Source organism: Amblyomma americanum, chromosome 2, assembly GCF_052857255.1.
Source record: "Amblyomma americanum isolate KBUSLIRL-KWMA chromosome 2, ASM5285725v1, whole genome shotgun sequence".
NCBI classification, from domain to species: domain Eukaryota; kingdom Metazoa; phylum Arthropoda; class Arachnida; order Ixodida; family Ixodidae; genus Amblyomma; species Amblyomma americanum.
The window spans coordinates 182,255,762-182,281,356 of NC_135498.1; the positions used below are offsets into that span (position 1 = coordinate 182,255,762).

Here is a 25,595-nt window from a genome sequence, read left to right on the forward strand (position 1 = left end):
TCCTTCACCCCCCCCCCCCCCCCCCCCCCCCCCCCGGATCTCGTTAGCAGCCGAGCGGAGCCGATGCCCTTCCCTCTCGACTTCGTATGCTGAGTTGTACAGTCATGATTGCCTTTGTGTATCTTTGTTGTCCGCGCCCAAATCCTATATATTCCCACGCTCTGAAATAAAAACGTCCTTTTATAGTCAGCGCTCGTCCTTTCGTCTTTCTTGTGTCCTGTCCTTTGAGCCTTTTGTCAAGATGAACTCGAACCAACTAGCCCGACTGTCTACTCTTGTGTTGAACATTACTTTGGTTTTCTGCATGTCAATTTTCAGACCCACCTTTCTGCTCTGCCTGTCGAACTCATTGATCATGCTTTGCAGTTCATCTCCGGAGTAACTTCGCACGACAATGTCATCAGCGAATCGCATATTATTGAGGTATTTTCCACTAACCCTCATCCCGAACTGTTCCAATCTCAGGCCTCGGCATACCTCATTTAAACAGACGGTGAATAGCATTGGCGAAATCGTGTCTCCCTGCCTGACGTCCTTCCTTACTTTAATTTTATTGCCTGGTTGAGCAGGTAAGATTTACACAAAGCTATTATGCATACTACTTCTTGTATCCTACGTGCCTAAAAATCGTGCATGCCTAATGTTGGATAAGCATATTTTAAGCACTGTCCACTTACCCTTCGATGTGGTGTGAAAATTTCAGCCTTGCCAACGCCCAAGAAATAAGCGGCAGCCGAGAAAAAAGAACCTACCGACAGCGAATGCCTCTGAAACGCTAGCGTCATATCCAGGGCCCGAATTACGGAACTCGCTCTAAAGTTGTAGAGCGTTACGTCAAAATGACGACATCATGACGACAAGGCGAGACGTCAACGCGTGACGGAACGCGGAATCAACCAATGGCTAGTAGGGTGCCGCCCCGGAAGCGCTTATTTGAACGACAAGAAGCCTATTTTCACGGCAAGGGGCCGTATGCTAACTTTTTTATAAAAACACGAAGCAAATAAAATAAATATTGTTTTATTCTTTCATAAAAGTGTATTTCACTCTCACTGCCATGAAGTAAAACAAGAAGGACATTCACTTTTGCAAATAACTGCTTTCGTGGGTAAGTTTTGTTGCCATGAGGGCGCGCTGGCAGATGTAGGTGGCTAGGTGGCTTGAGCCACCGCCCGATGTAAAGGGTTCAGCCGTATCCATCCATCCATCCATCCAACTGAACATGGCGGCCTTCAAGAAAACAGCTGATCCTACGGCTAGTTTCTGCTTTTTTACGCGTCGTCTGGAATCAAGGTTCTATTTGGTTGTCCAAAGTGAGCGGATAACAATTATCGAAGCCAGTGAAGGTCACGGGCCTCCAGAAAGGAACCTGCACGAAACGTCGGGCCCGAAAATCGACCAAGACAACTTGAGGTAAGCCTGTGTTATTGGTTTAAAGATGCCACATGCCAAGCATATGATTTGGGTTCTGTTTCTTTCACTTTAGCAAATACAAGGCGTCCACGAAGCACGGCTTGTTGGATAAAATCAACTTTTCTGGCTTCATAAACGTCTGGCACAAATGATTCAGTTGGGAAGGAGCAAGAACCAAGCAAGGCGGTTGGGCGCACGCTAACAACCTTGCTCGTTTTCGGTCGTTCTTGGCTGTGCTATAAGTTGCTGCAGCGCAGCACACGCATATGTTTCTGTAAAAACATATTAGCCCTAACTCAGAGCAAAGGTTTTTCCCTGTTATTCCCTGCTTTCGAAAAGCGGAGCAGAAACTATTCCGTTTGTTTTCCCCGCTGTGTACGCTGCTGCAATTCTCTAAGCGGGAATTATAGTCTCGAAATGGCGCCAACACGAAGAATGCCAAGCGAGCAAGAGCTTATCATAATAGAGTTCATGGAGAGCCATCCGCTCTTGGCTCGGGCTTCTGCCGACCTAACAAACTCATACACAGCTGTTGAAAAGCGCGAGCTGTGGATCCAGCTTGCGTCAACAACAAGGGGTCGGCCGTTTAAAAACATGATGTCTGTGCCTTGCGCCTTGCTAGCACTGTTTATTCCATCTGTGGTGTATTTTAGTCTCGGAGGAGGTGCAGGAATGCATAGACAAGTGGTTGAGCATTATTGATTGCTTCTCTTTTGCTAGTGCTCTTTTAGTTTCATGGTTTGCTAGTACCAATCAGCCGCACCTTTTACCCTGTTACAGCAGAGGAGATGAACGGGGAGACTCAGCAAGTTGTCGACAAGACACACGGAGCCCCACAGACCGTGAGTTGGCTTTCCATTATTCAAGCTCCATACTACCCTTTCTGGCAGCTGATTGAAAGTAATAGCACTATACTCTCTGGCAGCATTTGCAGCAGTAGCCAAAATACTGCAGTGATTCTACAGTACACACAAAACTATCTCTCTCTGGCTTTGCCATGCAGTGCAGAATGTTTATTTCTCTTGCAGTGAGGCTGTGACATCTCCTAGCAGTCTAGCAAATGTGCACATGAAATATGCTACTACAATGCTGCCCAAGATTGCTGTCCTGTATATTTATGTCAAGTCCTCTAACACATTGTACCAAATGTTTTGCGTATTCCACCACGTGATGAGCACATTTTCTTTCCCGACAGCTACACCGGTGCCCTCGCCGCAGCCCTCACAGCAGCACACACCAGAGCCCCCACTGCAGCCCTCAACGCGTGCCACGCCTAGCCTTCTTGGGAAGCGACGGCGAGACGATGGGGGCAATAAGGTGCTGCGCCAGATGCTGTATGAATCGCATCGTTTGGATTCCCTTACTGACGCCCGGAACCGCCAGGACGCTGCTTTTCAGCAAATCATGCTGGAGGTGTGTACTCGCTGCGCACACTGCACTTTGAAGAGTCGAAGCCGTCACCTGAAGCATAAATATCAGTGCTCTCTTTTGAGCACCTGTACTTCTGTTTTGACGCCTCTTGTGGGAGGTGGTTGGGACAGCTGAGTTTATGAAACTGACACGAGTCTTCTACAGCCATACTTTGTCCAAAATATCTCAGCACCTGAAATTTTACATAAAGCTTTAGCGAGGTCTCAAAATTGGTTGTCAGTAATAATTTGTAATTGGAAGTATTTTTACATGCAGGCCATATGGGAGGTGACAGATGCTGTGCAGGCGTCAAATGGTCAGCAAGAGCTGCTCATCCAGAATGTGAACCTACTGACGCTAATCTTACAAAAGCAGCTTGAGCCACCTGCACCACATTGAATTGTTCATATTTATGTGCATTATTTGCTTGTTTTTATTTTTATGAAAGAACATCTTCATATGTTTATATTTATTCAAGAACATTATTTACTTCTCTGCCAGGTGCAGACTCATTGAACTATTTTTAGTTTGCTTGTTAAAATTTCTGTTTTATGTGTTTGTTTATTTACATTGTCTGCTTCTCTGTCAGGTTTCTGTTTTTGTATTTATTCAACATCATCTCTGCCATGTGCCATAGCATCATTTTTTTATTTCTTGTAAGCTCTGCAGGCCCGGATGCTTCACACTGTTTATTTTCTTCCAGTTATGTAATTTAAGCTCTGCCAGGTGTGAAAGCCCCCTATACTCTTTTATTTTCCATTCCTTTCAAATGTTTACCTGCAGCTGTGGCAGGTGCACAAGGTGCAATTTCTAGTGCTTGTTTTCTTACATTGCAATATGTGGGCAAGTGCAATATGTGGGGCAAAGTTGTTCTAAAGTGACTGTAGTTATGAAGGGCATCATAATATGGGGATTTTGGATAAATTTTGAACACTTCGATTTTGTGTCTGTTAAGGTTGTTTGCATGTTCCTGAGTCGTTTTTTTTTTTCGCATTACTTTTCCTGCTTTTCCGTAAAGTGTCCATTGTGTGCATTGTAACATGTTCTATCCTCAGTAGACCCGAGGAAAAATGAGGCTTGCCAGCATTCGTCCAAAGTCGCTTCTGAACTAGTGTTGAATGCAGGAAAAAAAAAAAATTTGGCGGATGCTTGAGCTCCGCCTTTAAAGGTATGATGCAACAATGGTAATGTCTCTCGTTTCTGGGTCCCTTTACAACTTCAAACGCAGCCATGTTGGCATCATCGTCTGTGATACTCGTGTGTCTTTTACACGTGACATGATTTTTTAGTCCAGTAAAATCTACGAAGAGCAATGTCTTGTGTAGCACTTGCTGTGCATTCCACCAGTTATGTAATGTGTTTCAGCAAAGTGCAAACCAGGGCTACATCGGGCCTACAAGTCTGCACAACATGCCAAACCCGTGATTACTAGCATTCAAGCTGGCAGTCAAGATGAAGCTTTTTTTTTTAAGGGGCAAACAGCGTGTAAGAATTAGACGGAAAGCAAAGAAAACATAGGACGCGTGCTCATCCTGTGTTTCCTGTGCTTTCCGGCTATATCTTTCGCACTGTTCGCCTTAAAAATGTACAGCCAACTCGCCCGTTTGGCCACAGTGTAAGATACAACTGTTCTTGTGCAATCTCTGCGCAGCACTCGACAAGGCATATGCAAATCACTGTTGATGCTGCATGCTTTTGTTTCCCTGCTGTGTGTTACAGTTGGGAAACTAGTATGAACAGCTGTGGCGAAAAAAATTATTGTGACCAATGAATAAACGTGGTGCAAAAACAAACGCTTTACTAGTTCCTAGCAGTCTCCACACCACACTTTTCCCTCGTGCACATTCATCAAACACATAGTTACAGCAAGCAACTGTTTGCCTAAGTGGGCAGGTCGACGTAAGCAACGGCGAAAGACGGTGTACAAGGATGCATTTCACTTGTTGGACGAGCTGTTTCGGCGTGTATTTCGACTTGAGAAGGAGAAAGTGCAGTAGCTGTGCGGCAAGCTTGCTGATGCACTGAAAGGCGTACTGGTGACCACTGCCGGTGGAGCAGCAGTTGGTGTGTGCACTTCATATCTTGACACTGGAGGCTTTCAAGCACACGTAAGAAAACGTAATTTACAAATGCTGGAATGTGGCTACCAGTGGCCAAGGGCATCATATCACACAGGGGCTCACGCACTAACAGAGGGCAATGGCACTGCCCGTAGCAAGAGTGGCTACGACAACTCGCCACGCCAGCACGGCGAGTCATTGCAGCCACAGCTGCCAGATGGTCTAGGGCTTACTGCCGGTGGTGCTGCTGTTGCCGCTGCTGCTGTCGCCGCACCATCTGCAGGTGTGCTTGCCTCTGCGGACGGGTTGTGCCAAAGAGGCCAATTATACGGTCTCGCATGGCTCTACCACGCAGGTAGGTCATGCGGGATCCTGTCCCCGCCAACTACCCGGCAAGCAGAGGTGGTCCATTGTTGACAGGGTCATCAGTAGTGTCGTGTTCGTCTGCAGCCAGGGCTTCTTCAAGACAGATGTTGTGCAACGCAGCACACGCTGCAATGATGACCACCGCCCGCTCCGGCTCGTAGTGGAGTGTCCGGTACCTTTGAAGGCACTGGAAGCGGCTTTTGAGAACACCAATGCAGCGTTCCACAACACATCGCATTGAGGCGTGCGCTGCGTTGTACTGCCCTTCTGCAGTGTTTGCACCAGGATGCCCTGACACTGGTGTGAGCAGCCACGGCTCCAGTGGATATCCACTGTCTCCTGCACGACCAAAATTTGCAGTGAAGTGTGTTGTTGCCTATGTAATAAATGATTCATATCAAGCAGCTCAAAGCCAGTATGCTGAACCAGAATTCATAGGCATGCAGAATATTCATGACTAAGGGGTACCTCTGTAAGCACAGCCTTCTAGGTTAATGATGTACTGTGATGTCTTACACGACAATAACGATGTGCACACCTCTTCTGCCTTGGTGTTTTACGCTTGAAATACGATTCACTTTATAACAATGTTTCTTGTGCCTCTGCACCAGCAGTAACAGTAAATACACAAAAATAAATACGATACATCATATTGTTGCATGTCATCCATGTTATAACCCGCCTCTTTTAGGTATGAGCCACTGCTGTAGCTTAATACGTGCTGTCGAAGTGCTGCTTACCCAGAAGAAACACTCCATCCTCCAGCAGCCCGTGCTCCACCTTCCGACGCAGCCGTGAGTAGCGCCAAGAAAAGGCATCGTGACAAGACCCCGGGCAGCGAGGGTCGACCGCAAGGATCTTCATGTCTGCGTCGCAGATCTGCGAGAAACACAGGCAGACAATCTTGGACGTGAACTTCCACTGTCGAGGTCGCGGCTTTCGAACCCATGCGGTCAGAAAGCCAGTCTACTCACGATCATGGTGTTCATCGCGTAGTATCCTTTGCGGCTCCAGAATGCTGCCCGGTTTGCTGGGTCTCCCCGTGGCGCTTTTATGGCAATCAGCGTGCCGTCGACGCAGCCGACGACGCCGGGGATGGTGCCGCGGGAAAGGAAGGTCGCCTTCGCTGCCGCTTTTTCCTCGGGGTGCGCCGGGAAACGCACCCATCCGTTCTGTGCGCCGACTTTGCAGATGGCCTCAGCCACACGCCGCACGCACTTGCTCACCGTCGGTTGTGCGAGGCCGACGGTCTGCTCGTTGCCGACGCACACTTGAAAGCCCCCGGAGGCAAAAAAAACGGAGAGCGCACAGCACCTGCCGCCGCACCGACAAAACGCTCGTCCGTACGCCTCGCAGTTCGTCTGCAAGTTCGCCGCACAACCACTCCACTTTCTCGTTATCGAGTCGAAATAACCGACGGAACAGCTCGTCCGGCAAGTCATACGCGTCCTCGTACACCGTCCTTCGTCGTTGCTGGCGCCGACGTTGCCGCCTCCGCCACCAATAAACAGCAGACGCCGCCGCCGCCATTTTCCCTCTAAAACTCTGTAGACCGACTCTTCGCGGTCGCAAAAAACAGTCTAAAACCGCGGGCATAATCAGGTGTTCAACGTCATGCGTTTTTTCTTGTCCGTGACGCCATTGCAGCTTCCCGTGACGCAACTTTTCAAAATGGCGCCGGCGACCAATAGGAGCGGGCATTTTAGAGCGCTCTCAATTGTAGAGCGGTCGGAGCGAGTTCCGTAATCCGGGCCCAGTGCTTCGAAAAGAGCCAGCCAAACGTTTGCTGTGCAGAAAAGTCTTCATCGGTGCAGCAACATCAATGTACAGGATATGGCAAAACCTACAACTGTTCTGGAGCTACAGCGTGAGGTACATTGGATATAAAATTCAGCTGGATTCATGTAAAATAATTCGGTGTAGTTTAAGTTGAACCCTTTATCCATTTTGTCAGTGCTGCTTGGAGCTCCCCTTACGTGAAAACAATGCTTATTTTTGTGTAAAATGGTTGGTGTTTTCTGAAATGAGATTTATAAAGCAGTTTTTTAAGGTTGTTAATAAATCCAGCTACTGACGGTGATAATCGCGCCCACAACAAGGTCCAGGAGTCATCGGCGCGGTGTCTGGGCCGGACCTGGTGCAGCCGATAGCAGATCTGTGTCCTTTCCCTTTCTGGCGTGTGTTATCAGCTTGAAATATGAATCGATTATTTATTCCAGCTTTATATCCAAACGCACACACGCGGTGCCAGCTTTTCGGATACTGTGAAAGCTTCGACTGCTCAAAAACACAAGAATAGCAAGTACGAATGCAGGGGAAATCGCTGAGCCGAAAGGGGATACGGCTATTGCAGCTGTAGGCTGCTGTAGCCTGATAGGCCAGCTCTATTTGGCGGGTGGCAACCGCACGCTGCAAGGCGAAACTTTTCGCCTTAATGGGCGCAATAGCCCACGCTGGATTCGCCCATTAAAGAGTCGCTCGAAGTGCATTGACATGGCTCGAAGTGCACTGACATGACATGACTGCATTGCGTAGCTGTTCACGAAACGTACGCTAGCATGAACTAACAACGATGCCTTTGAAGCATTTTTCTACCTTTTTTTCATAAAGCGCTTGCGACGGTATGCTAGTCTTGTGGGAAACGAGATTTCGCAGTAAACAAGGAAGCGAACGTACCACGCCTTACTGCCCCAACTAAACACGCAGCCGCCAGACTCAAAGTAACGCGGTGGGCAAAAAAGGTTAGCCAGCATCCTCATGACGCAAAAATTTCAGCGTTTCTTTCAGAAAGCACGTGCCAGCTTCACGAGTCAGCGTCACCATGAGACTTGAGTTCGAACTAAAATTAAACCAAAAGGTCTCGTGCCCAGACTGTACATTTTAATAATAATAATTGGTTTTTTGGGGAAAGGAAATGGCGCAGTATCTGTCTCATATATCTTTGGACACCTGAACCGCGCCGTAAGGGAAGGGATAAAGGAGGGAGTGAAAGAAGAAAGGAAGAATAGGTGCCGTAGTGGAGGTCTCCGGAATAATTTCGACCACCTGGGGATCTTTAACGTGCACTGACATCGCACAGCACACGGGTGCCTTAGTGTTTTTCCTCCATAAAAACGCAGCCGCCGCGGTCGGGTTCGAACCCGGGAGCTCCGGATCAGTAGTCGAGCGCCCTAACCACTGAGCCACCGCGGCGGGGCTGTACACTTTGTGGAAATTGAAAGAGATAGGGGCCCCTGAATCTGCGCAAACTTCGGACGGACGTCAGCGGCATTCAAGAGTGCTCAGGGGCGAGGCGCCTGACATCCGTCCCTCTATTTCATCCACAATTCTACATTTTTCGCTTGGGGATAGTTGACGGTAGTAACATCCATTATGCCCTTTCCATAGCTGTCTCTGAGTCATCCTGAGGTAGCTATCATTCAGAGCTTACGCAGTACGGGCGACGTGCCGTATTTGTTGTCCATCAAGAATAGGACACTGTGGTCTGAGGACGAAACCATTTGGTTGAATTTGGGCCGAAAACAAGCCTTGCGGAGTAGCTGGCTTAGAGATTTCAGCAAATGGTCCGTGAATAGTTGGCTTTTTCTTCATACACATCCTATCTCTTTCGTGACGTTGTCGATCTAACAACCCGTCCACTTATTCGCTGTCAGCAACTAGCCATACGTTTGTGTGAGAACAGAAGTGCAGTAACTTCGTACCTTGCCTTTGCCCCTTACTCTGAGTCACTAAGTAACTTTCTCTCGTAAGAAGTGGAGGTACTGAGGCAATAATAAAAGGCATGAAAGGGGCACTCCCCAGTAGCCGAGGGCTGGGCTAATCTCTTAAGTTGACACATTACCTACCTACCGGAGTGCTCTAGCAACAACGGCGTTTTGTTCATGCCGCGCAAATGCATTCCGAAGATGAGACGATCATCCAACATGTATCAGCAGCGCGAACACAATCAGGAAAACGATGCAGAGAGGACGCGCTGCTGATACATATGAATCGCAACCAGCCCGGCCGATCGGGCTATTCTAGGGCATCCGACGAAGGATCTTAAGAAGCATTTGTCCTACAATGGGTACAGTCAGACAGCCCTTGGAATTTTTCAGACATGGGAAAACTAGGTTTAATTAGGAAATAATAAAGTTACTTCTTTTATTTATGCTTACCAAATTTTTTTCCGAAAAGTATAGAAGAATTGAAATGTAGTATTAGCCAAGAACAAACTGCGAGCTGATAATTCTTGCATATCCTTATATCTTTATTTTAGCCCAGAAAGTTGCATTCTTGCACTTTTTTTCAAAACATACACGACATTCGTGAGCAATATAAATGACTTCATCGGCTTTTTTGATCATGCACTTCTTGTTACAACAGTTCTAACTATACTAAAAATAATAATTTATTAAAAAAAGTCGATCTTGGAAAGAAAAGTTCAATTTGCCGCGTATTCAGTCTTCAATTCCATAATGAGGTGGCTCAAGTACAGAACCAAAGTGCGGCTGGTTGATTGCGTAGTTTGTATAACTTTAAATGTGGTCAGCAATTTTTCCCGGACCCCGCCGCGGTGGCTCAGTGGTTACGGCGCTCGACTACTGATCCGGAGTTCACGGGTTCGAACCCGACCGCGGCGGCTGCGTTTTTATGGAGGAAAAACGCTAAGGCGCCCGTGTGCTGTGCGATGTCAGTGCACGTTAAAGATCCCCAGGTGGTCGAAATTATTCCGGAGCCCTCCACTACGGCACCTCTTCTTCCTTTCTTCTTTCACTCCCTCCTTTATTCCTTCCCTTACGGCGCAGTTCAGGTGTCCAACAATATATGAGACAGATACTGCGCCATTTCCTTTCCCCCAAAACGAATTATTATTATTATTATCATTATTATTACCGGAGTTGTGTTTATCTTAGGCGAGAATAAAATTAGAACTTTGATGCTATCAGCGCTGATGATTGTTGCGCTGTAATGCACTGCACTCAGTGGAAGCCTGTCGACAATTCCTAATGGTCACCCGCCGGCCGTTTTATCCTCTAGTTTCGGAATGGGCCCTGAAAGCTTCAGAACCGAGTTGCTTCCTTCCTCAAGAAGATTCCAGTTCAATATAAGTAATACGCATTCGGTCTTGTCCCGTGTGGTTGGGTACCACGATCGGATGCAGTTGTCATGTTCGCGCGTTGGTATTGCAAACCCGGTCTTGTTTACTGGCCTATAGTGCTTGCAGGTCGCACTCGCTGTGCCCACTTCGGTTAATCGCAATCCCTTGTCCCCTGGACTTCCCCGCGGTGCCAGTCTTGATCCACAAGGCTCGCACGGGAAACGTACGGAAAATGAAAGCCATACTCTACGAGCTGCTCGCAGGCCAGAATGACGACACGGAGAAAGAAGCCGACGGCCAAGCAGTAACAGCCACGTGTACGAAGTGTAACACAGGTGCCTTGCCCATCAGCAGATCTCATGTTGTGGGACTTCCCCGGCTACCTCTAAGTCAGGAAAAACGCCTTAGAGAGACCTTGAAATGATTTCGATGGGCCTATTTTCGTGCAAGAGATCTGTAGAGGTGGTCTTTGGGGGTATTCGAGTCAAATTTGACAGCTCTGCGTGAACCTTAACATTTAGAAATATTTTTTTATAAACTCACTGCTGGCAGTAACTCGTAACCGATTAGGGAGACACACCTCACCACACGTCCTCTGCCTGGATGACGTTTGTGGGCAGAGGGGGCGAGTTTGAAGACTGGCTCTTCTGCCCAGTGACGTCATAGGGGCAGCTGACGTGCGGTGAGGTGTGGCGCCTTAATCGGTTTCGAGCTGCTGCTAGCAGATATTTATAAAAAAATTATTCATAAATTTTAGGGTCCACGCAGAGCTTTCCGATTTGACACGAACACGCACAAAGACCACCTCTAAAGATCTGTTGCACTGGAATATGCCCGTCGAAACGATTTTAAGACACACGCCGCCACATAATGTGAATGGGCTACACAGGTAACGACGCTTGAGCCTAACCCACACTGCGAAGCAGGCATTGACCCTTCAGTGTAATCTTCCTGGCCCCCACTTGCCCTTTTTTCATAGAGGCCTGAGCAGTAACACGGGCCGTATCTGAAGATCTCCCCTGAGGCACAGGCCAGGCATGCCACAGCACTGCTCAGAGAGCCCGTCGGTATCCTCCAACGGGTTGCACCGCCAGCGTCTATTTTTTACTTTCCTTCTCGCTCAGTCCAAACGATGCCGGATGGTACTTGAGCGCAGTCTCCTGAAACAACAGCAGGCATGAATGGATTAAGCTCTTCAGCGCTTGCTGCTTTTTGCCGTTGGGTCCATTGAGAAAGTTGACGCGTTTGTCGGAACAAGTTTTGGGCGCGGTGGCAAGTTGCATGAGGCCAAATTCCGGGTTTGATATGCGCGAAGTAGTTTTCAGCGCAGCAGTGCCTCGGATGGGGCACTGCTGCGCGAGATGGGCAGCCCAATTGAAAGGCGCTATGTACGGCTCAGATTTTAGGTGAGTTTCATACTTTCCTTGGGAACGAGGCACCCAAGGACGAGAAATAATATGGATCAGTACCAACTCCCTCAATTTTGCACCCATTGACATTCCATTCTTTCGCTGCTCGTTTCTCCACCATGCGTGTAATTCGATTTCGAGCAATGCATATCTTCTGTGCACACATCTAGCTGGCGAGCTTGACGTCCTGCTTGCTCATCGCGAGGAAGTGCGCGCAATGACATGTACACTCTGCGAGCGCCACTTCGGACAATATGCGGCCGGGTGCCCGACCCTGCATGGTTGATGAAGCAGCCGCGCACGCGACTAATTAGCGACGGGATGTTACGTGAACACGGCTTTATAAATACAGTGCTGTTTTATGCTTTGTAAATAGAGGGAGTGGTACGTCAATCGCGTGCTAGGACAGTGCGTGGGCACTCGCGCGTGGGAGGGGCAAACTTACAGGTGACGAGTGCGCATGCGCACAACGCAAAGGGTCTGCGTGAGTTCCACGGACGTATTCGTCGAAAAATTTTAAGCGGCTGAAACTTTAACAATTTGGAAGCTGGTAGTCACATACCTTAAGGAAAAGATAGTAGGCGGCTGGTTTCAAGGTTAGCCGCGCCCATGTGAGGACGCCCCCTTGAGCTTTCGACACGGAGCCAGTTTCTGGTTTTCATGGACTCGTGCCTTCGAGCACGCCTCACAGGAGTCATTCATTACTACAGAAATTGGAATGTACGCGTCAAATTAACAGCTCGCTTTCTCATTATGTTTTCTTTTGGGCAACGCTAACGTAGATTGTTAGCGTTGCCTATAATTTTCCACAACCTTGCACGATTATGCTGTGTCGCTTGTGGCTTGGTGTAGCTTTCACCAACCATTAATCGTTCTTAATCGGTATGGCTGATAGCCCTGAATCTGCCATCTGCGGGTATGACGAGACTATATTTAACATTCTTTCTGATTGCTCGGCCGACAGTGCCGAAAGGCAGTCTCTCTGCCGTGCGCTTGAGCGTTTAGATCCCCGCCCACTGACGGAAAAGAACATTCTCGACCACTGGCAGCGGCGATCGTCGCCGATGAAGGCCTCCAAGGCTCTGATCCTCTTCCGGCGAACTTCTAGCCTGCATGATAGGCTGTGAATTCACCGAACGCTGACTTTTCATAGCGACTTCAATATTCTGCTACCCTCCTTTCATTTTTTTATCAACATCCCCCTTTCCCCCCGTGTAGGGTAGCAAACCGATTATTCTTCTGGTTAACCTCCCTGCCTTTTCGAATTACCATCAGACTATGTCCTGCCGCATCATCCCTTGCAGCCACCATGGGTGATGGCTCAGCCTTCAGTATGCCTACATGTCCATGGCATAATCCAGAAATCTGTGGTGCCGGTTAGCAGACTGAAGCTACTTGCTCTCGCTTACATCTGGTCAGAATACCAAAACTGTGTGCACGTATACACGGAGGGATCTGCGTCACCAAAGGCATGAACAGCAGCTTTTGTAATCTCCGCTTAGCAGACGACCCGCAGATTTATTTTAGGACATAAGTCTACTTCAACCGCGGAAGAGCTTGCGAGCCTTAGGGAAGCGATTCACCACATATGCGGTGAACCGCCTCAGGAGTGGTGCATTTTCACTGACTGCAAACCGGCTCTGCAAACTTTGGGATGCTTCCTGCGCCACACCGCCTACCAAGCTCTGGCTCTTGATATCATTAGTCTCCTGTCATTTGCTCAGGAAAAAGGCCACCGTATAGTGTTCTACTGGATCCCTGGGCACGGCCGACTCGATGGAAATGAGACCGGCGACGCTGAAGGAAGGGGCGCCTTCAGCAGTGGCTTGCGTACAGCTGTGCCGTTCTCTAGAAGGGACACCACTTGTCTCCTTTCGGAATCAGTGAGGAGTGCGACGGCTAGGTACTGGGCCCTGCCAGACACTCCACTCATCCGCCTTAAACGGCTAGATCCGCGATGGCCTTTTCTGTTCATCGCGGAAATCCGCGCCGTGTTGCATACGTAATCAATAAATTACGTTTAAACGTCGCCTTCAAGCGCAAATACTTGCACTTAATAGGACAAGCGGACTCCCCGGACTGTACCACATGTGGCGTACAAGAGACTATAGAACATGTTTTAGTGGCGTGTCCAGCATATGCACGTGAAAGACTCATGCTCGCATCTGCTTTGAAGTCTATGGACACAAGGCCCCTCTCGGAGTTTTCATCCTCGGCGCTTGGCCAGATATTTTGAAAGCTGCACTGGTAACGCGAGCGCTCTCACGCTTTTTAAGCGACACGGACCTTGCCTAGCCTTCGTGATGTTATAAAGTGTGCCTTGTTTTTGGTTTTTAATGTATTTTTTCATCTGCCTCCTCCCGTCATCATCTCCCATCGTGACCCTCTTTTTTCTCCTCTTCCTGTTCGCCAGTGCAGAGTAGCAGGATAGATATTTATTTTTCAGGCTCTCTCTGCATTTCCCGTCAATAAGCCCTCTCTCTCTCTGTCTTGCCTCTTATTCCTCCTCCTACAAGATTATGGGCTAAAGAGTAGAGCTTCAAACTGACTGTGTAGGATACTTCTACACAGTTCCCCATAAGTCTAGCGTGGGGGTGCCTCAAAAAGCATTGTCCAATTACTGATCTACTACTACTACTAATAATAATTGGTTTTTTGGGGAAAGGAAATGGCGCAGTATCTGTCTCATATATCGTTGGACACCTGAACCGCGCCGTAAGAAAAGGGACAAGGGAGGGAGTGAAAGAAGAAAGGAAGAAGGAGGTGCCGTAGTGGAGGGCTCCGGAATAATTTCGACCACCTGGGGATCTTTAACGTGCACTGACATCGCACAGCACACGGGCTACTACTAGAAATCTCGTATATAGATATTCAGCATCGTCATATCAAGCTGGGTTATAAACAAGGCTACGCAGGCAGACAGAACGAATGAAATAGAGTCATGTGTTTATTCAACCTTCGTCCATAAAATTTCGAGATTGATTTCTTTTCTTCTCTAGAAATGATTCCCCAAAACAAATGTCGGTGCGTATGTGTAGTGCCATCTTTTCAGGCTAGCCTGAGCTATTTATGTTAATTGCTGTGGCAGCCACTAGATGGCAATACATGTAGAAACATACGTTGTCACTAGTCGTGTGCGCATTCTACTGTGAGTGAATGCGAAGTGATGGACGTGCACCTCGAACAGCGCGTAAACATAAAATTCTGTGTGAAGCTTTGCAAGACAGCCACACAGACGTACGAGCTCCTTCGTGACGCTTACGGCAACGAGACATTATCGCGGGCGCGAGTTTTTGAGTGACACCAGAGGTTCATTTCGGGGAGAACGTCGGTGGAAGATGACACAAGGTAGGGGCGCCCTTCAACCTGAAGGAAAGAAAACAACGTGGCTCGGATCAGGGAAATCGTACAGCAAGACAGCACCCTTACAGTCCGCATGCTATCAGATGCTCTCGACATTAGTAAGACAACATGCCGCCAAATTTAGCATGAGAACTTGGGGAAACGAAAGCTGAATGCCAGACTTGTGCCGCACTCCCTCACACATGGCCAGAAGGACACGCGGGCATCAGTTAGCGCTCATTTGCTCTCCGAGACAGAGAAGGATGATGCATTCGTCCACAGCATCATTGCTGGAGACGAAACATGGTGTTTGCAATACGGTACTCAAACAAAGAGGCAGAGCGCCGAATGGCGGTCCACAAGCTCTCCGGCGTCGAGAAAGGTGCGGCGACAGAAGACCAAAACGATGCTGATATTTTATTTTCGATGGCAGAGGTGCCATGCACCACGAGTTCGTCCCACAAGGGCAGACAAGACGGTGAATCAGGAGTTTTATATCAGCGTTCTGCAACACATGTATGATGCCCTGCGACGCAGTCGGCCTGACTTATGGGCATCTGGACAATGGAGCCTTCTCCCCGATAACGCAATGCCGCACACTGCTGTCAGCGTGGCAGAATTTCTCTCCAAGCATTGCATTACTGCACTTCCCCATCCGCCATACTCGCCTTATCTCTCCCCATGCGATTTTTTCCTTTTTCCTCGAGTGACGAGAGCCCTATAAGGTCTCTGGATGAGGAGCGTGGATGCCATTCAAGACGCCAAGAACGACAAAGAAGCTGACAGCCCTGCCAAAAGAAGCGTTTTCCAACTGTTTCCAAGATCTCAAGAAGCATTGGAAGCTGTGTGTAGACTGCAAGAGAGTCTATTTCGAAGGGGTGCTGCACAAATGATTTCAATGTTAGACGCATTTTTTAATGTACTCAGTTTCGGAACATCATGGACAAAGGTTGTACCTTAACCTTGTACTCGCCCAAGTCCGCGTGTAAAAATGAAACATAGATATTGCGTTTGTTGAACGAATTGTTCTTGCTCCTACGCCGACACATGGGACAGTGCGGTGGCCTCTTCTCGAATGTCCTATCACAGCTCCATGAACGAAGCCTTATCCCCTTTTTCTTGCATCTTCTTTCAAAATATGCCAGCTGTTCGGGCATGAAGCAAACATTTCCAGCTCCCTACCTTAGCTTCTTTGACAATAGAAAACTTCTTCTGGTCTTCTTCGTAGCCATGCTTGATGGTAATCTTCTGTGTGGTAATAATATCATTCCCCGCAGGGATCTCCCTTCCTCGTAGGTCGTGCACAATTACCTTCCTCATATTTTCGGCTTTGGAGTACTCCAATATGTTCTGCAGGATCTGTTAGTCTTCTTCTAAACACCGCCCGTACTGGGCACCTAGGAAGTAAGCCAGTCGTAGCAGAGTGCTTCGGGTATCTATCTTGAGCTCTTCGTAGGTCAGAAAAAAGACGTTTGGCTCGTCCTTCAGCGCGTATCCTGAAGCCAGGGGGTCAAAGGAATCATCATAACATAGGTCACCTTCAATGAAAGGCTCGATAAAGTCTTTGAACTTGCCATCCTGAAAACGGTAGATGCTTAGCTTTTTCAACACGCAAAACATTGAGACGCACACGTCCCAAGGGTTGCTTGCAACATAGAGTTACTTGGCCGTTTCGTTTGTCTTCTCCGTGCGCAGTGACAGGTGAGTGGTGAACAGTCTCACGGGGAGCGTCGACTTCCAATCAGCGCAGTCAGTGTACTCGATAGACCGATAGTCGCGAGTGGATTCCGGAAAGGTCATCTGCTGACCACGTTTGACAATGAGGTGCGTGATGTACTGCAACCAGTTGGTGCCGCTCTTGGGGTGCGAGTGCTGTACGATGTCGCTGTTTGTTGCATGGAAAGAGGAGCTCTTCCTGAAGATTTCGGGGCCGAGACAAGGACACCTCGGAACACCATCGCTGACTTGGTGGTAGGGCCTCCGACCTGCAAAGGCTGTAAATTTCTGTAAACTGTAAATTGTAAACTAGCGTTGGCAAAACATAGCAGTCAGTACCTCGTGGAAAGCTTGTTCTAAAGCTCACGCCCCGCCGCGGTGGCTCAGTGGTTAGGGCGCTCGACTACTGATCCGGAGTTCCCGGGTTCGAACCCGACCGCGGCGGCTGCGTTTTTATGGAGGAAAAACGCTAAAGCGCCCGTGTGCTGTGCGATGTCAGTGCACGTTAAAGATCCCCAGGTGGTCTAAATTATTCCGGAGCCCTCCACTACGGCACCTCCTTCTTCCTTCCTTCTTTCACTCCCTCCCTTATCCCTTCCCTTACGGCGCGGTTCAGGTGTCCAATGATATATGAGACAGATACTGCGCCATTTCATTTCCTCAAAAACCAATTATTATTATTATTATTAAGCTCGCCGCAGTCCTATCTTGCCTCATCTAGAGCGGTTAGCCTTCAATACTATACGTGCGATTAGTGCGCATGCATAATGCGCCTTCAGCATATGTGCAGATCGATTCAATCGATTATACTCTTTTTTATTCTTGCCAGCAATTTGATGTAACAAAGTCTAACTTGCTAAACTCGACCTATCTGCTTTTCATTTCAAATCCTAATGCCACCATTGCAAGCGCAATCAGCTATCGCAACGCTGAAAGCTACGTTTATTCTCACCTGATGCACCTGTGCTGTCTTGTGTGTGGATATAGACAGTGTGGTTTTGTGCTCTGTGGTGTCTGTGTATTTTTAGGCCAGGTTTTAGAATGGGAAGCAACTTGCAAGGAATACTTTTAGCTTCAGTTCCAAAAACCTCCGTTGAATGCCTTTTCGATGATGCTGTAAAGTTCACACGAAAGGCAATGCTAAAACGGATGCTGACGGCAAGGCCGCAAGTTTTAAAGATGTGTATCAATATATGCAAAAAAATTATTCACGCCGCCCTGGATTCGCATAACACCTGAGTGGCATGGAGCGAGCAGCTCATCTAAAGCCTAATACCCCTGTCACACGGCCAGTTTCAATCACCCTCGAGTCGAGGGCCTTCGAGATTCTCAATCGCCATCGAACTCGTCGCTGCTACATGGCAAATCTCAATGGCCATTGAAATGGTCCTCGTGTCTTACGCTACGGATGTGTGGCGCTACAGTCGCTACTTTCGATTTTGCACAAATAGGAAAATTGTTTTTACAAACCCAAATTATAATGTAATATTAGACTTATTTTTAGTCATAGAAAGGTTGTAGTTATTATCAAAGCCTTGTTACGTTTTCTAGTAAGACATTTTCTTTTGTACGATTTGCTGTCGAAGTTATGTAATGCTCTGGAAACACTGACACCGCTGACGTTTCCGCGGTCTGTTTGCTTCTTACTGCTTCGTGCATAGGTCGTGTTTTTTACGCGTTCTTCGTGGAGGGTCTGGAATCTTGCGTGTTGGTGCCTATTCACCGCCATGGGTGACGAAGCGAGACACACTCAAGATACATAGACGTAGGTCATGGTGCTTCTGGCTGCCATCGCTCAGCTTGACGCTGACATCGAGGCGTCGAAAGCCGAGGCGAATAGCATTGAAGAAGAGTTGGTGTATGTCAGCGCACTGAACGCGTTCATATTTGCTTGCGGCTGGACCGTGAACCGCGAAAGGTGGTGTTTCGACAGGAACACAAAGTTGTTTGAGGAGACGCTGCCGCAGCTCGGCAAGAGGTACTTCAAGTGCGCGTTTCGAGTGACGCCTGCTACCTTTAGATACATTGTAAAAACTGTGCGACCGCTTCTTGAGCGGCAAGACACCAACATGAGAGAAGCTGTCCCTGTCGACAAGCGAGTCGCCATCGGGTTGTACCGGCTTTGCTCTTCAAGCGAAGAACACAGTATCGCAGAGTTGTTCGCCGTAGGACGTTCGGCAGTGAACCAGGCTTACCGCGAGCTATGCGAAGCCGTTGTTGAACTCATGGAAGATGACTGGTTGAAGATGCCGACGCTGGACACCATGCCTGAACACATAAGAGAGTTCAACGCAGCGTGCCAATCTCCGCAAGCAGTCGGAGCATTGGACGGCTGCCACTTTCCCGTGTCACCTCCCAAGGAAAACGCCGTGGACTACAGGAACTAAACAGGATGGTAAGCAAGAATGCTAACGCAAGGGCCAGTTGGTTGATGATATCGGATACTTATGCTCTACTGAAATACACGAAGGGACCAAATTACACATACACAAGCGCAAAACACACACTGCACTTGTGTTCGTGTCGTTTGTAATTTTGTCCCCTTGTGTAGCGCATGTCTTCAATAGTATGGTAAGCCCTCGACGCAGTTGTGAATTAGTAACCTTCTGTGAAGGTTCATTGCAATTGCCTACTGGCGTGAGTGTCAAATTAACTTTGCGAGCGAAACACATGTTTTCGCTAAAACAGAGAGTTGAGCTAGTTGGTAAATATTACTGGGAATAACAGCGCTGAGACGAGGGACAACGAAGCAGCAGCGTCGGTCCTATTGTCTTCTTTCTTTGTCCCTCCTCTCAGCGCTGTTATTCCCAGCACACGTTTTCGCCGCTAGTGTCAGGCAGTGTGTTGCCCCCTCATAGCATGCAGATGATTCTCCAGAGATCAAGCAGAGGCGTATTGTATGCATTGTAATGTTATGCTCAAATCACTATCGCCATGTAATAACGGCTTGCATTGTGTCAGTCATATAGTTGGTACAGCATCATCCTGCTTGCCCTTGTAGACCACCGCTACAGGTTCTTGTACATAAGAGTTCGAGCGCCAGGCCGCTGCCGTTATTCACATGTTTACAGTGGCTCCAAGCTGGAAAAAGCCGTGAATGGCCCTCTGTTCCGTCAGCCAAGTGCCGTCATGGGAGGCACAGCAGTGCCTCCGGTCATATTGTGTGATCAGACAATCTCGCTGTCTACCAACTTGATGAAGCCATTCAGCTACCGCGCAAACCTGACCGATGACGAAAGACTGTTCAACTACCGCCTGTCCAAGGCTAGGAGAGTAGTTGGAAATGCCTTCGGCAGGCTGAAGGGCCGGTTTCGCTTCACCTTGATGCGCATGGAATGTGCAATCGAAAATTCCCGCCTAGCTTTTCGTGCGTGCTCCATTTTGAACAATGTGTGCGAGGAGTTTGGAGATGCTGTCCTGCAGCAGTGGCTGACAGAACTTGAAAACCACAGCACAGATATTGAAGAAGGCACTGGCTGTGAGGTGAGGACGACGCTCGTGGACTTCTTCAAGCATGGATGAGTTCACACAGCCGGTGCGGCTGCTTACACCCTGCAGTGTACCACGACTGTGATGCGCTTGACAGCCATCTGAACAGAAAGGTCCTTTTCAGGGCCACCACGAGTCTGCTTTCGCAGAGCCGAGCAGAGCACGTCTCCGAAACCGCTTGTACCCTTCTCTACTCAGTGTCATTATTTAAAACACATTTCTGGAAGCAGACAGCTTATCTGCGTACATGATCTTTAGGTTCACAGTATTGAACTTTACCAACCACATTTTTTTGCAGCAATCAAAAGCTCCTTACACAAATGCAGACATGCCCGCCTGTGGAACTAAGAAACACGGCAGAGAATTTGAAGGCCAAATCATAGGGTATTAAACTGCGTTTTCCATTTGGTAGGTGGCATCTGGAAACCATGGCAGAGATGCAACATTTTCTTGTCGCCAGGGCACTCAGAAGCTTCGCAATACCAGAGATACTTAATTCTGAACCTATTGGCATCACACTGCTAACATTGCAGCTAAAGGTGCCTTGGCTGTATCTCAAGATCTCAAGCGTAAAGTGTAGATGATACAGCAGTTATAATAGTGGTAAGTTATACAATTTGGTTTGTTTCCAAAACCAATGAATTAAATGGTACAAACGTTATAATCTAGTTTGAAAAACAAAAAAAGTGTCCATTATAGAGCACTTGCTCCTGTTCACAGGCACTGCATACGTGGTGTTTCAGGGAAGCTGATTAGCAATTTTTAAAATGGGTTTTTGAGGCAATGCGAAACTTTTTGCAGCACACTAATACCAGAGCTGACAGATCTAAAAAAAACAGACAATTCATCTTAACTAGTAAAGTGATTACCCGAATTGTAATACTTCACTTTTTAGCTATTACCGATAGTCACCTTGTTGCAAGTGGTGGTTTGTAGCCTACCGTTAGTAACAGCCTTATTGGTTCGTAAAATTCCGAAAATGTGGTTACCATGGCCTCTGTGCCCCGCCAGAATTTGGCTACAATATGCCAAAAGACATGTTCTTTCGAAGAGCATGCAGGCAAAACAACCCCTCCAGTCCCTGTAACTAGTCAGAATAGCCAAAATCTGTCATGCCACAACGCTGATGGTTATCTTGTTCCTGCAGTACTAAAAACCGATATGGCTATTGCTAATGGGCGGCTACAAATATTTTATCGCACTTAGGTGCCTACCGGTAATTGTGAAAAAGTTACCTATTAGAATGTAGGTAGTCGCTTTACCAGTTAACATGATTTGCCTATTTCGAAGCCTGCCTATACTACTGTTACTTCTCTGCAAAAAACTTCTCGTTAACTCAAAAGCTCGTGTTTTTTTAAATTAGTGACCACGTTCTGTATTGTTTAATGTTGTCATTACAGAGATTCCCGCATCACTTTCTTTGCCGACATTCTTGGCAATACTGCTAAATCTATTTAAGTCTACTACATTGTTGCATGACAAATGTATAGAAAAAATAAACATATTGCATAATATTGGTGTTGTTTTAGTGAAATCACCATTGTGTGCACAATAAAAATGTAGAACCTGGTTTGCATCAGCTAAGTACGCATTGATAGCAACTAAAGTGCAAAACATTACAACTTGCAGGAAGCAACATGTCAAAATTGGCGCCCCAGCAAGCCTTGACAGAAATGGCAGACTTGTGGCATGCTGTCTGCAGTAGGCAATTGCTTAATGAACAGCATGTCGATATATGATTGGACATTACACCACAGTGTTGACCTTGTCATGTTTCCACTGCTGGCCTCTTTTGCCACAAGGCTAGGTTATTGTAATAAACTCATACAAATTGGAATAACATAGCAGTTATTGTTTTACTTGTTGAATTTTTTTTCTAAACATTAACTAATTTCTCTTGCAGAGCAATCTGTCTGTCACGCTGATCGTGTTCTCTGTTCCTAGCTGCGTGTAAGGTCTGCGGCAACAGTTTCTCTTCTTCTAGGAGCCCTGTGTGCACTTCTACCAAGGCACTTGTCCCCCTTTTCCTCTTCCTGGAAGGAGGCTTGGCTGCTGGTGTTGTGGCAGCCGACAATGCAGCTGGTGTTGCAGCCGACGATGCGGCTAGTGTGTCAGCCGACAATGCGGCTGCTGGTGGTGGTATTGGCTGCATTGACCCTGTGTCGGGGTCATCGCAGGGCAGGCTTTCATTCATTTGTGAGGTGGTGTTGGCGGTTTCCGTGGTTTCGCCACACACACACTGTTTGTGTGTGTGTTTTCTTTAGTGACCTCATGCCATGTTTATACACTGTCTTTGATTTGATTTATGGTGCACTGTCTTTGTATCAAAAGTAATTGCTATCAAAAGTAATTGTTTTTACGGTGATACTGTCGTTTGATGCAATGTATTTTGTTCACAATCATACTATGTTAATATTTGTTATTTCTGTTATTTCTGTATTGCTCACTGCTGTATAAACTGTTTTGGGGAACTATGATCTCGTCAGGCTTAACCGCCTTTTGTCGCAGTTCCCTCTTTCATTTTTGAGGAAAAATAAACCTCAACCTCAACCTCCGTTTGAAGGATTATCTTGGTGGCAGTTATACTATTAGGCAGGGCAAGAAAAGAAAAGGCAGCTAAAAGTTCCTCTTGCAAAAAACCACATCTCACACCTACATTCAATACTGGGTGGCCACACGGCTATTAAATTCTTCTTAAGCAACACACAAAGCTCATCATATTGACATGAATGCGCTGAAATGAATACTGCTTTGAGCTGGTTCTCATGATGATTATTTTAGACAAACCCTGTTACGCTGTGCTCATTGCCATTATGGTAATGGCAGTATTCTGCTATAAATTTCGTGGAGAAAGCTGTAAATAAAAGCCTTCTTGTGTAGACACGCGTAAAATGAATTAAGGTGCAGTAGTTTCTACAGTTGCCATTCTTTATCGACGCTGACTGCGATTTGCATCCAACACTTACCAGCATTAACTTCAAAATAAGCATTTGCAAAGCGCTATTGCAGAAAATGAGCAAATTTGATCAGTTCTTCCACTACCAAGCATGCTGTGCAGCACTAATGGCTGCTAAAAGCTGAAATAAATGCTTCGGCATACCTCCAACTATTGCGCTTTCCTGAGTCATGGAGGGATCATTGGCCGGCAGTGACCCAAGAAATTGATGTATACGTCAGAAGTATTCCCATGTGACGGCTCCTGAGCCAGTACTTCTCCTCCTCAGCCACAATCTGAAAGTTTTATGGCAGGGCCACTAAGGCAAGAAAATAAAGAAAAGGGCTGTGATGATCAATGTGTCATTTTGTGCAGCTCTACCCTACTGCACGTAAAAAAAGGCTGGCTGAGCAAGCAATGTTTACTAACTTCGCTGCTGCAAAAGATGCGACAGTTTGCAGCGCAGTGAAAACGTAAATGCTGTGTTACAAAGGGCGCCTCAAAAACAACGCTGACAAGGCTGCGAACGTTTTACCGCGACAGACCGCATGCTCTTAAACCGCACACACGGGAAAGTGACTTACCGGTACGTGTGTCCCAAGTTTTCTATCTTGTTCTGAACTTGGGTGCGTGTCCTGAAGTGTAGCTTCGCAGAGACTTCATGCGATCTCTTCGTACGCCCCACCGTTCCTCTTCTGGCGACGCAAGTCGGCGAGGTGATCCTCCCATAAATCTATTAGTAACGACGTTTCCCGCTCTCCCCACAACTGTCTAGGTGCCGACGCCGACGCGCTTTTCTGCTTTTCTGGCTGCGATGACGACGTCATATCACAAAAAAAATAAATACAAAAACAAAAGGTCCAGAGAGACAAATATAAGGGGGACGCAAAACACCTCGAGCCAATTAAACGTGCAAAAAACAACAATGCGTTGATTGAAATCAGCGGGAAATATACAAAAAAAAGCCAGCGAAAATCTTCAGAACTTTCGCGAACAGAGGACTCCGAGGGCTATATCAAAATGACTGAGCTCTTCTTTGTGTTTGCTTCTCATGCACCGATGGTTACTGTGATAGAGAGTATGAAATTATTGCGCTGTAAAGCAAACTTATACAGTTTTTAAATAAATGTACAAGCTACTATTTTACTGCTTGCATTAAACTTTAGGCGAATAATGTTTGTTCATGCTTTTATAACGTGAAAGAAAGTGCGCTTTGCGCCGCTCGAAGCAACGCTAGCAACCTTGGGCACCGCTCGAAGGTCATCGAAACCTCGATGGAGTTTTGCGCTATTCCGTTGGCTCTATAGGCTATTGACTCGATCGTCATTGAAACTGCCCGTGTAGCAGCGCTGGATCGCCTTTGAGTCGATCGACTATCGGTTCTAGGGCCCTTGAAATGCCCGTGTGAAAGAGGTATTAGTCTATCAGGCCATCGCCATAACGGTAGCAGCGTACTTTTCCCTTATAAGAAACTATTTCAGCGCAATGATATGAGACGGCGCCAGTAGTGCTACAGCCGAAGGATTCTGATGGCAGGAAGCCTGGACGAGACATCGAGTGCCGCGCTGGTGTGGCGACGGAAGAAGGAAGCTTTTAACTGTATCGTAAACGCCAGCTTCATTCGCGGTCGAAAGTGAGAAGACGGGCAAACGGGCTGAACGCGCTCCTAAGGCCGACCACGTTCTGAGGCCGGTCGTGGAAGGTCATTCTGTGCCGATTCCTGGTGAGGTGCATATTCGCGTTCAGTACATCACGTTCAGTAGGGCGAAAACGCTCAAAACTAGCCTTGTAAAAAATTCGATGGCAAAGTGATCATGTAGAATAATAATAATAATAATAATAATAATAATAATAATAATAATAATAATAATAATAATAATAATAATAATAATAATAATAATAATAATAATAATAATAATAATAATAATTGGTTTTTGGGAAAGGAAATGGCGCAGTATCTGTCTCACATTCGTTGGACACCTGAACCGCGCCGTAAGGGAAGAGATAAAGAAGTGAGTGAAAGAAGAAAGGTGCCATAGTAAAGGGCTCTGGAATAATTTCGACCACGTAGGCATCTTTATCGTACACTGACATTGCACTGTAAACAGGCGCCTTAGCATTTTGCCTCCATAAAAACGCAGCCGCCGCGGTCGGGTTCGAACGAGGGAACTCCGGATCAGTAGCCGAGCGCCCTAACCACTGATCCACCCCGGCGGGTTTATGTAGAATGTATGTGACGGGTTCCCAGACAAATAACCCAAGAGATGGTTTAGAGTGCCGTACCTTTCTCGAGCTGCTTTCAAAGTTCTTTCATAACTGGCAAGCAGAACCTGTGGTGTTTCATGGCGCAATAAGTGACGTAAGACAGGTGACAG

At 47.2% G+C, this 25,595-nt stretch overlaps 2 protein-coding genes across 2 annotated transcripts; both read left to right on the forward strand.

The window, feature by feature from the left end:
• Positions 1 to 1,222: 1,222 nt before the first annotated feature.
• On the forward strand, positions 1,223 to 3,040 carry LOC144120284 (uncharacterized). Its single transcript, XM_077652680.1, has 4 exons — positions 1,223 to 1,413; positions 2,194 to 2,255; positions 2,609 to 2,826; positions 3,035 to 3,040. Exons 1-4 carry the CDS (start codon positions 1,223 to 1,225, stop codon positions 3,038 to 3,040), a joined length of 477 nt encoding a protein of 158 aa, XP_077508806.1.
• Positions 3,041 to 18,568: 15,528 nt separating this feature from the next.
• On the forward strand, positions 18,569 to 19,183 carry LOC144120287 (uncharacterized). The gene has a single exon (XM_077652681.1). The coding sequence runs from the start codon at positions 18,569 to 18,571 to the stop codon at positions 19,181 to 19,183; it is 615 nt and encodes a 204-aa protein (XP_077508807.1).
• Positions 19,184 to 25,595: the final 6,412 nt, after the last annotated feature.

Excerpts from the sequence above, each read along its gene's own strand:
- LOC144120287 (XM_077652681.1), top strand. The coding sequence starts at position 18,569 with ATGGTGCTTCTGGCTGCCATCGCTCAGCTTGACGCTGACATCGAGGCG.
- LOC144120284 (XM_077652680.1), top strand. The coding sequence starts at position 1,223 with ATGGCGGCCTTCAAGAAAACAGCTGATCCTACGGCTAGTTTCTGCTTT. Across the intron at positions 1,414-2,193 it reads ATCGACCAAGACAACTTGAG|CAGAGGAGATGAACGGGGAG; the intron begins GTAAGCCTGTGT and ends ACCCTGTTACAG. Across the intron at positions 2,256-2,608 it reads CACACGGAGCCCCACAGACC|CTACACCGGTGCCCTCGCCG; the intron begins GTGAGTTGGCTT and ends CTTTCCCGACAG.